The sequence below is a fragment of the Caloenas nicobarica genome, chromosome 14, assembly GCF_036013445.1.
Source record: "Caloenas nicobarica isolate bCalNic1 chromosome 14, bCalNic1.hap1, whole genome shotgun sequence".
NCBI classification, from domain to species: Eukaryota; Metazoa; Chordata; class Aves; order Columbiformes; family Columbidae; genus Caloenas; species Caloenas nicobarica.
In genome coordinates this window covers 10,547,864-10,561,958 of record NC_088258.1, presented here as the reverse complement: position 1 = coordinate 10,561,958, position 14,095 = coordinate 10,547,864, and the positions used below count along the sequence as shown (strand labels likewise).

Here is a 14,095-nt window from a genome sequence, read left to right as displayed (position 1 = left end):
CCATACCATTTTGTCCTGCTCCATCCTATCCTATTCCATCCCATCCTGCCCGATCCCCATCCCACTCCATCCTACCCTATCCCATCCTGGCGTGTCCTATCCCTGTCCCGTCCTATTCTACCCTTCTGATCCTATCCCGATCCTGTCCCATCCCACCTCATCCTATCCTCATCCCATCCCCATCCCATCCCTGTCCCTGGCAGCCTCCACTTCCATCACCCCCCCAACCCCGGGGTGCTGTGCCTCTTCTTCTGACCCGTGGCTCTGCCCTATGGCTCTGCCCCACAGCGTGCCATGGATTCTGGCCCTGCTGCACAGGCTGCTCAGGGGGCAGGTGATGGGTGCTGCTGGGGGGTCACAACAGGCTTTGTGGGCTGGAAGGGGCCAGGGAGGTTACAGCAGCCTTGGGGCTGCCATGGGGCTCAGGAGTTCGGCGGCGACAGGGGTGACATAGCTGGCAGTGGCCATGGGCACTGGCAGAGTGCTTTGGGGGCTGGCAGGGGGGCTCTGGCGGTTGGCAGGGACCGTGGGGGCTTGTCAAGGGGCTTTGGAAGCTGGGAGCCTGGGGGAGGGGGCTGGCAGGGGCCATGCGGGACCTCAGGGACCCGCCGGGCTCTGCAGGGGGGCCAGGTGATCCCCGCTCCCCCCTGCCTAAGCCCCCCCCAGCATTGCCTGTGTGGGGCCAGGGCCAGCAGAGGCCACCAGAGCAGGGACAGGGCAATCCACCGAGGGCACGAGGCGGGGGGCATAGCTGGCCTGCCACCCTGGGTGGGCAGGATTCAGCCCTGCAGCACAGGGTGGGTGCAACCCCCCCCCCAGCACCCCCAGCCCAGCCCCGCCCAGGAGCTGGCAGGACAGGTTCTGCCTGGTCCCTGCCTGTCCCCCCTGGGCCCCCTGCCCATCCCTCCGCAGGAGGTCTCACCGTGGGGGGCTCAGGCGTCCCCCCCACCCTGGCCCCCCACACCTCCCATCACCCCACGTGCTCTCTTGCCACCCCCCAAACACCCCACACCACTGCCAAGCCCCAAATCCGTGCCAGCAGCTGTCCCTGCCTGCCTGCTGCCTGCGTGAGGCAGGGGATGGGGTGTCCCAGGGGCTGGGGCGCCGTGCCCCCCATCTCAGAAGACTTTGGGATGGGAGGAGTGGGGTGTCATTGGCGCCCAGTGAAGGGGCTCTGGTGGCCTGAAGAGAAGCAAGGCTGGGGACACTGGGCCACCCTGTCAGCACTGTGTGTCCCCATCCCCACCGGGGCCACCGCCACCAAGGTGGGCATCGAATTCCCCCGCCCGCTCGCACTCCCCCAAAATACATCCCAGCTCATTTCCATTTTTATTTTTTGGGGGGAAGAACCGACTTTGATGTTCACGCCCCCATTTTTCGGGGAAAAAAACTCAGAAAAAGGGAATAAAAGATGAAAACGAGGTGGCAGCTGTTCTGCAGCCATCGGTGCAAGGAGGAAGAGGAGGTCACTGCTGGGGACACAGCAGCTTCCCCCCCCCCCGCAAATAAACATGGGTGGGGTGTAATTTCAGCCACCCGAGCGGGACAGTGCTGCCCCCCTGTGTCCCCCCATTTTGTGGCGGGGCTATTGGGGACACAGCAGCTGCATCCGCCCCCTGCGAAAAAAAACCACGGGTGGGGTGTGGCTTCGGCCACCCGCGTGAGTGCTGCCCCCCGCCACGTGTGTCCCCCCTTTTTGTGGCGGGAGTGGCGGGGACACAGGGGCTCCCTCCTCCCCAAAAAACCCCACGGGTGGGGTGTGACTTCAGCCAACCGCGTAGGACAGCGCTTCCCCCCTACTCGTGCCCCCCCCCTTTTGTGGCGGGGCTGTTGGGGACAAAGCAGCTGCACCTCCCCCCGCAAAATCCCCACGGGTGGGGCGTGCCCCTGGCCACCCGCGTGGGCCAGCCTTCCCCCCCCGCCGCGGGCCCCGGGGAGGGAGTTCCCCCCCCGGTGAGGGCTGCAGCATCCGGGCCGGCCCCGCCACATCCTGCCGCCGGAAGGAGCCGCGGCCCCGGCGCCCCGGGACAACCCCCCCGGGGGTGACGTCATACGGAGGCCCCCGCCAGGAGTGACGCCAGCTGCGCTCTGTGACGTCACGCGGCGGGCGGCGCAGCGCCTGCAGGGAGGGGGATCCCTCCCCCCCCGGTGTGACACCCCCCACCCGGTGCGGGAGGAGGGGGGAGGCCGCTCCGGTGGGCGCCGCCTCCCGCTTCCTGCGCCACCGTCGGGGGTCCCCCGTCCGCCCCCGCTCCGCCACGTCCCCGCGGGGGGGGACATAGACACACCCGGGGGGGGGCTCGGCTCTGCCGCAGCGCCGGGGTGACCTTGCGCGGGCGGGGGTTGTCCCTGCGTGTCCCCCCAACGGGGCGGGGCTCCCCCTCCGGTGTCCCCCCCCCCCGCCGTGCCCCCCGGTGCCCCCCGCGGTGGGGAGGGGCCGGCCCCGGCCCCCGCCCAGCTCCCGCCCGCAGCCGGGGCCGGGCCGGTCGGTGCGGGGTGGCCATAAATCACGGCGGGCACAGCCCCCGCCCCGCCGCCGCCCTCCGCCGCCGCCGCCCGGGGGACCGGGGAGGGGGGGCAAAGCGTCGCCGCCGCCCCCGCCCCCAGCCCCTGCAGATGTGGCGGAGCGGCCCGGCGGCCCGGCAGCGGGGGGGCCCGCTCCGCCAAGCCCCGCTCCCCGCTCCGCTCCCCACCCGCCGCCGGCGCTGAGCCCCCGCCGCAGGTACGATCGCGCACCGGGGACCGGCGCTTTGTCGCGCCACCGCGCCCGCGCGGGCGAAGAGAGGAGGAGGAGGAGGAGAAGGAGGATGCTGCCACCGAGGGGGGGACACCCTTCCGGGAAGCCCCTTCCCCGCCCTGGGGGGAGCGCCGGGACCCTGCCCCGGGGCTGCAGGGGGGGTTCCCTTGGCTCGGCACCTGCAGATCCCCCCTGCCGTGGGGAGCGGTTTGGGGTGGGGGACGTGGCCCCGCTGCAGCCCCGGGGCACGGAGGAGAGTGTAGGGGGGCGGCGGGAGCTCGGGGCTCCCCGGGGGAACACAGGGAGGGCGGCGGGGGTGTGCGGAGAGGGGGAACCCCCACTGCCCAGCGGGTGCCTGGGGGGGTGGCTGTCACCCACTGTCCCCCCGCACCCGGGGTGGGTGTCCTGACCTTGGCCGCGGGGCGGGGGCTGCGGCGTGGACGTGCTCCATGTCTCTACCGAGGCACGGCCACCCTCATGGACCCACACTGGTGTCCTCACCGTTTTGGGAGGGCGAAGGGACAGCTTTGGCCGAGTGCCACCACCCATCAGCTACCGGTCACCTCCAGGCTCCATCACGGGGGGCTGCGGTCCCATGGCCTCGTGGGGCTGAGGTGTGGGGTGGCCAAGCCCAGGCTGTGCCGGCACTGGGGCGTTTTGGGGGCCTGGCTGGGTGACCCCCTCCCTGAGGCACTAGCAGCAGGGGCCAAGGGCTGCCAAAATTGTCCTCAATGTCCCTGACCATTGCTGCAGGGGCTCATCCCCTGCCCTGCATGGAGAAAACCCTCTACAAGTGGCCACCTCCCCTTCTCCGTGCCTTTGTGTCACCCTGCTGTGACCACATCCCCCCAAACCTGGGGTTCCTGTGTCCCCCCAGCCTGGGCCCTTGTGGCTGCTGAGTCCAAGGGTCTGATCCACTGAGCGACTGGGGACCAGCCCCACATGTGTGCCCGTCGGGTCCTGCCGTGTCCCTGCGCAGCGGTGGCAGGGTGCATGATGCTGGTGGCACTGCTGTGGGGTTGCTCCCCCGGGGAGTGGGCTGGTCTCAGCCCCCTGCTGGGGTCCCCATGGCCACCATGCGCCTGGGAAGTGGGGACCATGGCACTGGCCTTGGCTTAGGGAGCAAGGGACAGAGCCACGGCCACTTCTGGGGACATTTAGGGGGGCTGCCATCACTCCGGGTGGTGCGGGGTGGTGGGCGCTGGGCCACAAGTAGGATGTAGCCCCCCCTGTGCTGGCAGGCACCAGTGGGCTCTGGTGAGGAGCAGCAGTGCCAGCACCGTCCACAGTGGGATAAAGAAAGCCAGTGAGTCCCATAGTGACCCATGTCCTGCCAGTGGCTGTGGGGATGGTGACCCGGGCAGTGGTTGCAGCACAGACCCAGGCAGCAGGGCCAGATGCTGCAAACCACCCCCCTCCCACCATCCCGGTATAGGGGGCTCCTGGGGCTGCCCGACCTTCGTGGTGGTGCCAGCCTGCCGCTGCCAGTCCTGCCAAGTGCTGGCAGCGCCGTGCCGCCACGGCGGGGGGGGATGAGCCCTGCCTGCCTGCCCACAGCACTGGCGCTGCTCCGGGCTCACCAAGCCCTGCGGTCACTGTCCCCTCTTGGGGCAGCGCGAGCTCGGCACTGCCGTCCCTTGCTGCCGCCATCCCCGAGCGCACCGCGCCGCCGGGAAATCTCTGCCCCACGGCCCCCCCGTGCCCACGCTATTCCTGGCGCGTTTTGTGCTGCAGCTGGGCCGGGGTGGGGGGGGCAGACAGGACACCCTGGCCATGCCAGTAGCGGGGTGGCCCGGAGCCCTGGCACCCCTCCGGCTGCACTGGGGTCACCCCAGGTCCCACGGCCCTGCCGGCTTGCTGGGCAGCGTGGGGGGCCCGGTGGCCCCTGGGGGCACCCAGCCTGGCTGGTGGAGCTCGGGGGGCTCCTCCCGCGCCTGGGCTCCACCCCAGCAGCCCCCGCCCCGGACTGGGAAGCCCCTGGGCCCAGTGCCGCGCCAGACTGGTTTGAACTGGTGTGGCGGGGGGGGTCGCTGGGCGCCTGGAGGGGAAGCGGGGCTGGGCTGGCAGTGCCTGGTGCGGGCAGGAGAGGCCTTGATGGGGGGGGGTGGAGAGCTGGCAGGGGCCTCGCATGGGGGCCGCAGGTGCTGGGGTGTCCGGCCAAGCCACCGCGGGGCTTGTTCCCATCCCGGTGGGGCCCCCGCGGCGCCCTGGTTCCCAGGAGCGCCGGCGGGGCCGCGTGGTTTGGCAGCTGCCACCTGCCCGCGGCGGCGCTGGGAGCCCTGGCGTCAGCGGCCAGAGGCCCCTTTCCCACCCGCCCTGCCCGGGGTTGGCCATGGCCCCCTGCCCGGCACCGCCTGCCCCGAGACCCCCCCCAGACTCCGTCCCCTGAGGACATGGGGGCATGGCCACCACGGCGGGACCAGCCTGGCTGCCTTGGCCAGCCCCGCTGTGGGATCCCCGTTTCTGGGGTTCTTGGGGGCTGCCGGGGACCTGTCCCACTCCGAATTCCCAGCCATGGGGTACTGCCCCCTGTCCCGTCTGTTTGTCCTTGAGCTGTGCCACCAGCCTGTGGGGCACATAGGGGGTGGCTGGAGCCCAAGAACCATGGAGGGCTCGGGGGGGACACCCTGGGGGGGCAGGGACCCTGCTATGGGGCCTGCCGCATGGCTGTGGGGCTCAAGAGGGTGTCTCTGCCACAAGGGCTGGGACCCTGCTATGGGTCAGGCCCCATGGCCATGGGGGGCTTAGGGGGATGTCCCCCCCTCAGGGTAGAGAAGCCTGCTATGAGGCAGCTCCTCTGGCTATGGGAGGTTGGGACAGGGACCCCCCGCATGGGGCCAGCCCTATGGCCAGGATGGTGGCACTGCTGTAGGGGGGTGCAGGCGGGGGGTCCCCCACCCCCCTGGCCCGGCCCCACACCCCCTGCGGCTCCTCCGCATTCCTCAGCGTCTGAGCCGGGCTGGACCCCCGCCAGCGCAGGGGGGCCCCACCAGCGGGACAGGGCGGGGGCCAGGCCCCCCGGGGCGGGGTGGGGTGGCAATGGGGGGGCCCCCGCTGCCACGTGTGCTGGGTGCGCAGTGTCCCCCAACATGGCCTCTTGGCCCCCCCACCCTGCCCCAGGCCATGCGGGGGGCTGGGGGGGCACTGCTGTGGGTCGGCTCTGGCGCTCACTGCTGCACTGAGCTGCCTGTTCTCAGCCATGCACTGCACTGAGCTGCATGTTCTCGAGCCATGAGGGTGGCAGTTTGGGGAGGGGACGAGGGGAGGACGTGGGTGCTGAGCGGGGTGGTGGGCACTGTGGGGCTGTCTGTGACATGATAAGGGTTGGGGTCTGCCACCGTGTCCTGAGAAGTGGAGGGTGCTTGCAGGCAGCAGCCCTGCCGTAACGTGCCCTGCGGTGCTGTGCCGTGTCGCGCCATGCTGTGCCGTGTCGCGCCATGCTGTGCCGTTCCGCGGCAGGCAGCCCCTGCCCGGCCCCGGCAGGCAGCGGCATTGGCCGGCGGGGAAGGGGCCCCGGCGGGGGAGGAAGCTCTGCCGCCTCCGGGGCTGGGGCCAGCGGGCTCGGCCGCCCGGGTCACCGCCGGGCTGGTGGCCGCCACCGCCCTCCTCCACCACTGGGAAAGGCCTCGCTGGGGCAGGCCCGCAGGGACCGGCAGACAGACAGATGGGGGGGCAGAACAGGGACGCCGCAGCCCCAGAGCTGCAGGTGCCCGGCGGATTTGGCAGTCCCCGGCAGCGTTTGGTACTCGGCCAAGGGGCTGTGCTGGCCCCGGGGGTTGGCGGCACAGAGAGGACATGCTGGGGACGCGCGGGGGCTGGTGGGGGGGCCCCGGTGCCATGCCCTGCCCTTTGTCCGCTGTGGGAGTGGGACACAGCAGGGTGGCTGGAAGGGACAGCATGGTCCCCATGTCAGCACCGCGGCAGCCAGCACCTGCTCGGCCGCCAGCCTGCAGCAGGAACAGGCATCGCCGCAGGGCCGGGCCGGGGCGATGCTTCGGGTGGCACCGGTGCCCCCCATCCTCACAGTGACCCCCGGTTGTCCCCCGCAGCGCCTGCCCCGGCACCATGCATTCGCTGGAGGAGCCGCTGGACCTCAAGCTGAGCATCTCCAAGCTGCGAGCTGCCCGGGAGAAGCGGGGTCCTCCCGGTCCCCGACCCCGCGGTCCCCAGCGCCCGGACACCCCGCTGGCCGGGGATGGCCGAGTGGGGAGCCGGGGCGGTCGCCGTGCCGTGCCGGCCTCGCTGTCCGCCGGGCTCCTGGCACACTCCAGGCTGGGGGAGCCGCGGGACGGGCCCTTCCCCACCGTGCCGGTGGTGGACCTCAGCCTCTCGCCCCGCTCCGGTGGGGAGTCTCCAGCCGGCAGCACCTCGCTCTCCCCCGAGCGCCAGGGCAGTGGGGACCTGCCCGGCCCACTCACCCCCCACGTAAGTACAGCCGTGTCCTCTCCCCCGCAAGGTGTCCCCAGCAGCGGGGACTGTGCCCGGGACGGTGCTCCCAACCTTGGCGACGTGCCCGATGCTGCTGGTGACACAGTCCCCCTGCAGCGTGTACACACACCCCGGGGTCAATGTCCTGCCTGGCCCCCCTCTGCCCCCTGATCGCAGTGGCAGCCCTGGGGTGGCCCCTGGCGGGGTATTCTGGGGGGTTCTGGGGTCTCTGGGGGCTTATGGGGTTTGTGGGGGGCTCTGGGGTTCTCTAGGGGGCTCCATCTGGCTCGGCCCCATTCCCCACCGCCCCCACCCTGGGCTCTGCTCCAGGATTTCCAGTCCCTGCGCTACATCGATGGCCTCCCCAGCTCCTTCCAGTTCTTCCTGCCACTGGGGGCGGGGGGGGCCCTGCACATGCCCCCCGCTGCTTTCCTGCCCCCCAGCAAGGAGAAGCGTCTCCCTCCCGAGCTGCCCCTGCCCAAGCAGCTCATCTGCCGCTGGTCCAAGGTCAGCAGGGAGGGATAGGGGGGCAATGTGGGGTGGGGGGTTATGGGGCTGGGGGGGATATGCAGATACTTTATGGGGCGAGGGGTGGTGATAAAGGGCTGGGAGCCCATGCAGGGGCATTGTGAGGATGGGGGGCGGGATTTGTGGGAGGTGATGGGGCCATGCAGTGTCATTTTGGGGCTGGGGAGGGGATGTGGGGCTGGAAGGCCATGGCAGAGCTCTATAGGGGTTGCAGGGGGAGTTATGGGGCTGGAGGGGGCGTGATGGGGAGCTGGTGGCCACGCAGTGATGCTGGGGGGGTGATACAGGGCTGGGGGGTTGTGCAAAGGCCAGTTTCCATCTCCCCAGATGCTGGTGCTGCTGCACATGGGGTATGGGTGGGAGCTGGGGGGGGTTTGAGGGGCAGGGGCTGGCCCTGGTGGGGCTCCCGGGCCCCCATGGTGCCCACCCCGCTGGGCACCCTCACCCCCAGCCTCTTGCCCACAGTGCAACCAGTTCTTCGACCTCCTGCAAGACCTGGTGGACCACGTCAACGACTTCCACGTCAAACCCGAGAAGGACGCGGGGTACTGCTGCCACTGGGAGGGCTGTGCCCGCCACGGCAGGGGCTTCAACGCCAGGTGGGCAGGGGGGGCTCCGGGCACCAGGGGTGTGCTCTGGGTTCCCTGGGGGGCTGCTCTGAGTCACCATGGGGAGATGGGAGCCCAGCATCATAGGCCAGGCAGCGGGAGGTGTCTATCCAGCCAGCCCTCCAGCGTGGGGTGTGAGGTCCTGGGGAGCTGGAAGACTGCACTGGCCTGGATGTCCCTGTCCCCCCACCCCATAGCCAGGGCACAGGGACAAGAAGATGCCCTGTGGTCTCAGGCTGTCCCCCATGATGTCTCCTTGACCCTGGCAGGTACAAGATGCTGATCCACATCCGGACACACACCAACGAGAAGCCGCATCGCTGCCCCACCTGCAACAAGAGCTTCTCCCGCCTGGAGAACCTGAAAATCCACAACCGCTCGCACACAGGTCAGTACCAGCTGCCGCGCTCATCCAGGGGAGCAGGGAGGCTTGTGGGGGGAGAGAGGGGACCTGGCAGGGCTGGCTGGGCCCCCAGCAGACCTGGTGCTGTGCTGTCTCGCAGGTGAGAAGCCCTACATCTGCCCCTACGAAGGCTGCAACAAGCGTTACTCCAACTCCAGTGACCGCTTCAAGCACACCCGCACCCACTACGTGGAGAAGCCCTACTCCTGCAAGATGCCGGGCTGCCACAAGCGCTACACCGACCCCAGCTCCCTCCGCAAGCACATCAAAGCCCATGGCCATTTCGTCTCCACGGAGCACCCAGAGATGCTGAAGGTCCACCCACCTCCCAAAACACCCCTGGGTTCGGCGGAGATGCCCTACGTTAACGGGGCGCAGCTCGTGATCCCCAACCCTGCTGCCCTCTTTGGTCCTCCGGGGCTTCCAGCGTTGCCCATCCCTTTGGCACCGGCACCGCTCGACCTCAGTGCCTTGGGCTGTGGAGCTGCTGGTGCCCTACCCGCCCTGCCAGGCCCCGTCCTGCCCCTCAACAGTGGCCCCTTGAACTTGGCCAAGAGCCCGCTGCTGCCCTCGCCCTTCGCGGCAGGGCTGGGGCTGCCCGTCATGTCGCTGCTGGCCGGCGGGGCCAAGGCCGAGGGGGAGAAGGGCAGTGGGGCCGAGGGGCGGCCACCCAAGGTGGGCAAAGGGCTGGAGAGCCGGAAGGAGAGGGGCGAAAGGACGGAGCCGGGGCGGCCACGGGCACCCCCTGAGAGCCTGGCGCTGCTGCCGGGGGCCGTGCTCGACCTCTCGGCTGGCGTCAGCTCGGGGGGCAGCCCCGAGGCGCTGCCCCCCGGCTGGGTGCTTATCCCCCCTGGCTCCCTGCTGCTCAAACCTGCCGCTGTGAATTGAGGGGTCCAACGATGCCCGGGGTTGGCTGCTGGCCCGGCGGGCAGATCCCGCTCTCCAGGCTGGGGGGCATCTCCCCCTCCTCCCCCTACAGCCCCCCCAGCCCTGGCGGGGCCTCGTTTGCGCTTTTAACCATCACGAAAGAAGAACGGACTCTTCTGAGAAAAGCAATAATCCCTTGGCAGCCGGAGCTGGCCACGACCCTGTGCCAGGGGCAGCTCTGGGGGTGCGGGGGGGTTCCCCTGCTCCCCCCAGTCTGGGCAGCTGGAGACACCACTATTTATTTCTTGACCAGCCCCCAACTCTGACGGGGCCCCGGATGGGCTCATCTGCTGCCGCCGACTCGGTGTCTCCCTACCCAAGGCCTTGGCACAGCCGGTGCTGGTGTGGGGGGGACCTGCAGCCCCCCAGCCTCCCACCCTGGAGACAGTGGGGTGGCAGCTTGAGGACTGAACACTCCCGCAGCCCGGAGCTGTGCCCAGCCGTGCCATCTGACCCCCCCAGCCAGCACGGCTGTGGGCAGTGCCGCAGTCCCTGCTGTGCCAGGCCCAGCTGGCTGGGCACATGCTGGTCCGGTGCCCACCCGTGCCCCTCTTTATCCTTGTCCCCTGCCGCCTCCCCGGCCCTCCCCGTGACAAGGCACACAGCCACGTGTGCTGCTCGCTGCGCCGGCTCCGTGCCGGGGCAGAGCCACCCTGTTTAGCTACGTTCATACCTAACCACGGCCCGTGAGCGCACGCAGGCAGCAGGCAGCGCAGGCAGGACTCCAGGCACCGGCAGAGCTGATGCCGGTGGCACATTGGCACCAGCTGGCAAGACACCCACTCCTTGGGATGTGTCATCCCCACATTGAGGTTCCCTGTGAGCTCCCCACAGCCATGGGGCAGTGTTGGGGCAGGCAGGATGCTGCTGCGGTGCCAGGAGCAGGCAGAGCCCAGAGCCTCCCCTGGTGCATGCAGGGGGGTCCCATGTACCTCCCACTGCCGGGCAGGACCCCCACCCACAGCTTTCTCTGAACCGGGGTGGGGAGGTCTCCCCGATCCTGCCCCGTCCCTGCTGGAAGGAGTCCCCGGCCCTGCGGGGAGCCGGTCTCCCTGCCCTCACCCTCCTGGGGCCGGGGCGGCCGCCCAGCGCTGCCACAGCCCCCGCATGGCCGCGGGCCATTGACCAGGCCACCCCGGCCGGTGCACGGTGTAACGTCTCCTCGCTCCTTCGTCGGTTTGTTGTTGCACATTCCAGGACATCAGTATTTTAACGGTCTCGAAGTGCCTTTCTATCGTAGTTTCTGGGTTGTTTTTATTTTCCTCCTGTTGGGCTCCATCGCTGGTAGCGTAGCATTTAAGGACTGCAGAAGTAAGAGATAAGCTAACGACTATAACACTATATTCCTCCAGGGGAGAGGAAATTTATTAAGAAAACAATAAAGTGAAGTTGAAGTAAGTCCCTGTGTCAGTCTGTGACTGTGGTGATGGCAGCGAGGAGCCCGAGGTGGGGACAGGGGTGCTGGAGGTGATGGGTGCGATCTCAGGGGCATGACTTGCTCTGCCTGACCCCCAGCTGGTCCCCACGCTCCCAGTTGTGCAGCCTTGGTGCTGGTGAAGCCCTTCCAGGGTCTGCAGGATGGGGACAGCTCGGTGTGTGTCCCCCACAGCCCCTTGCCACCACACCCTGACCCAGCAGCCGTCCCGCAGTGGGAGAAGGGTAATGGCACGGAGCTCTCGGCATTCCTGTGATACGGAGCCAGAGGTATCCATGTGCTCAGACCAAGAGTATCCAAACCCACCACAAAAATAGCTCACGCGGCCTCCCCGGTGCCATTTGAGCCCTGGCAGCCCTTGGTGCCCTGGGGACACCCCTTACTCCCCAGCCACCTCCCTCCTTCTCCATCCCAGTGAAAAAAACAGCCCCTCGCAGGGGCTGATCCCTCCGGGGCAGAGGCAGACAAGTCCCCTCTCCCTCCGCAGGGCGCAGAGCAGCCAGGCCAGGCGCTGAAGGACATGGCATTTATTGGCTACCTATAAGTTAAGGGTGAAGGACACGGGGCGTGGGGGCAGCAGGAGTCACGTCTCAGCTTTCCACTCCTTCTCGTCCTTGGCCTGGATGCGGAGCTCCTCATCCAGCCGCTCCTTGGCTCTCACCACCTATGGGACATGGGGACGGGGTGACAGGGTGATGTGGAGGGACGGGGCTGCACCCTCCCCTCCCTGCCTCATTTGCTGTGATGCTCAGAGAGGTGAAGGTGATGAGGGCAGGGCAGGGCTGGGCCCTTTGCTCACCTTGGACTGCAGGTAGAAGGAACCTCCCACTGACTTGTCGTTCACCTTGAACAAGTGCTCGTAGTTCTGCCCAAAAGAAGTTCTCCATCAGGTTCATCTCATCTGCCCTCCCCAGCCCCGAACCCCAGCAGCCTCCCGCTCCCTGTGGCAGTGCTGAGGGTGACGGATGTGATCTTGGGGACATGGCTGGCTCTGCCTGACCCCCCGGTGGGTCCCCATGCTCAGGGCAGGCACCTCCAGGGACCCCACATCCCCTTTCCCAAGCAGTGCTGCTGGGCCAACGCAGGGGCCGAGCCTGGCAGTGCTGCTAATGCCCGCCGGCTGCCTGCACACTCCTCCAGCTAGGGCAGGGAAACCTCAGACTGGGATTAAATCGGCCGAGGGCAGCACCCACACCCTCTCCGAGGACCAGTCATCACCCCCACACCAGGCAGCAGCCGCGGGGAGGGCAGGGCCCTGTCGGCACCATCCCTCCCTGGCTCCAAGGGAGCCTCTACCTTCTGGATCTCCTCCGGGTTGAGGTTCGAGACGTTGAGGATCTGTTGAGCCTCCTGGAGGCTGATGCCGATGATCCTGGAAGCGGCGGCGGACTGGGGCCTCTCTGAGCGCCCTCGCGCATCTGCTGCTGCTCGGCTTGCTGCCCGGAGACACCCAAGGCCTGAGTCCCCCTGCCGCTGCCCCCTGGGGACCCCCAAACCTCGGGCAGGGGCTGGGCAGCAAAGCCCATGGGCTCTGAGGTGCTCACATCCCAGTTCCACCCCTCCATCCTCCTCACGCTGCCCCCGGCCCGCGGGGGTCACCTGGACAAGGTCCCCAGCCAAGGAGAGGTGGCAGGAATGGGGGACACACCAGTTTGCTGCTGGTGCCCACAGTGAGCTGGGCTGCAGGCAGGCAGAGGGAGGCAGGGCTAGGGTTGCCATGTCCCAGGGGACCATCCTGCTCTGCCCTTTGACGTTGCTAGGACATCCTGCAGCCTGGCAGCAGTGCTGGGCATGTGCTGGTGCCTGGGATGGCTGCTGGGAGCCTGGCTCAAGCTGAAACGCCCTTAGGCCAGCACCAGGATACCAGCCTGGCAAGCGTGCCCTCCCCGGGCATAGCCATGAGGGACGGGGAGCAGCGGGGTGCCCTGTGGAAGGGGGCGCAGCCGTGCCCTGGGGGGGCGGGGGTGCTGGGCTCGTACCTGCGAACTCCTGGCGCAGCGCCCGCATGAAGGCCCGTCCGACCACCTGGGCCCCCACCAGGATGATCTGAGCCAGGTACTTGGCCTGCGGGGACACTCTGCTGTCACAGGGTGCTGTGCCATGGCACCTCCCCTCGAGCCCAGCCCTGCCACCTCTTCCCGTCCCCTGTCCTCCCGCCTCCTGTCACGGCGCGGCCCGGCCTTGTCCCCTCTCCCCGGGCCCAGTGCCCCCAGAACCAGCTTCTCCCGCCTCCCCGGGCCCGGCCCTGCCCGCCCGGGCCCGCGCCTCCCGGAGCCCCGTCCCCCGCCCGCTGTCCCGTTCCCGGCCCCTCTCCCCACGTCCCCCCGCCCGCCGTCCCGGTCCCGTTCCCGTTCCCGGCCCCTCTCACCATGTCCCCCCGCCCGCCGTCCCGTTCCAGTTCCCGTTCCCGGCCCCTCTCACCATGTCCCCCCGCCCGCCGTCCCGTCCCGTTCCCGTTCCCGGCCCCTCTCACCATGTCCCCGCCGCCGCTTCCGCGCCCGGAGGTCACGGGGTCAGGGAGCGAAGGTCGCAGCGGCCACCGAGGCGGCCGCACCGCGAGGCGGAGCGCCCTCCTTCACTCGCTCCAGCCACAGCGCCCCCTGGCGGCTGCACCTCCCCCTCGGAGGTCCCCCCGCCGCCCGGGCCGCGCATGCGCAGAGCCCCAGGCCGTGGCTTCCCCGGGGCCGGTCCCGTGTGTGTCCCCACCCGGTCCCCGGTGCCCGCCCCCGGCCCGGAATCACGACAGGACACGGGTGCTGGTGCAGCGGCTTTAATAGCGGGGCCTGCCCGCGGTGGGTACGGGGTCCGGCGCCGCTGCCCGGCCTGTCCCGGTGCGGCCGTCGCCCTGCCGCGCCTCCCCCTCCGCCTGGCCCGGCCCCGCCGCCTCCTGCTCGTCCTCCCGGCGGGCCCGGGCGGCTGCGGGGTCCCCGGTGCGGCCCTCGGGGTGCCGGGGTCCGGCCTAGTCCTGCGGGAGGCCCGGTGGGGTGAGGGGCGCGGTGGGTCAGCGCCGGCCTTTTGGCCCCCCATCC

General features: G+C 69.4%; 3 protein-coding genes across 6 annotated transcripts in view; 1 reads left to right on the top strand and 2 right to left on the bottom strand.

Annotated features, from left to right (window-relative positions):
* The first annotated feature begins 2,525 nt into the window (after positions 1 to 2,525).
* Positions 2,526 to 11,029, top strand: GLIS2 (GLIS family zinc finger 2). Its single transcript, XM_065645184.1, has 6 exons — positions 2,526 to 2,722; positions 6,787 to 7,162; positions 7,496 to 7,672; positions 8,159 to 8,292; positions 8,571 to 8,689; positions 8,805 to 11,029. The coding sequence occupies exons 2-6, from the start codon at positions 6,803 to 6,805 to the stop codon at positions 9,590 to 9,592; spliced, it is 1,578 nt and encodes a 525-aa protein (XP_065501256.1). The 5' UTR covers positions 2,526 to 2,722; positions 6,787 to 6,802; the 3' UTR covers positions 9,593 to 11,029.
* PAM16 (presequence translocase associated motor 16) lies at positions 11,010 to 13,649 on the bottom strand. 3 transcript variants are annotated; one of them, XM_065645187.1, is made up of 6 exons: positions 13,540 to 13,649; positions 13,046 to 13,130; positions 12,363 to 12,502; positions 11,866 to 11,931; positions 11,605 to 11,730; positions 11,010 to 11,202 (listed from the first exon to the last, which is right to left on the bottom strand). In XM_065645187.1, the coding sequence occupies exons 1-5, from the start codon at positions 13,540 to 13,542 to the stop codon at positions 11,650 to 11,652; spliced, it is 375 nt and encodes a 124-aa protein (XP_065501259.1). In that variant the 5' UTR covers positions 13,543 to 13,649; the 3' UTR covers positions 11,010 to 11,202; positions 11,605 to 11,649. The 3 variants fall into 3 exon arrangements, with proteins under 3 accessions (XP_065501259.1, XP_065501258.1, XP_065501260.1); XM_065645186.1 differs by lacking the exon at positions 11,010 to 11,202 and having other exon boundaries at positions 11,579 to 11,730; XM_065645188.1 differs by lacking the exons at positions 11,010 to 11,202; positions 13,540 to 13,649 and adding an exon at positions 13,435 to 13,489 and having other exon boundaries at positions 11,579 to 11,730.
* Positions 13,650 to 13,875: 226 nt separating this feature from the next.
* The window catches only part of CORO7 (coronin 7), a 37,559-nt gene continuing 37,339 nt past the window's right edge, over positions 13,876 to 14,095 (bottom strand). For both annotated transcript variants that reach the window (XM_065645180.1, XM_065645181.1), the window contains one exon: positions 13,876 to 14,031. In XM_065645180.1, coding sequence (XP_065501252.1) covers positions 14,026 to 14,031 — 6 coding nt within the window. In that variant the 3' untranslated portion in view covers positions 13,876 to 14,025. The remainder of the gene's footprint in view (positions 14,032 to 14,095) is intronic.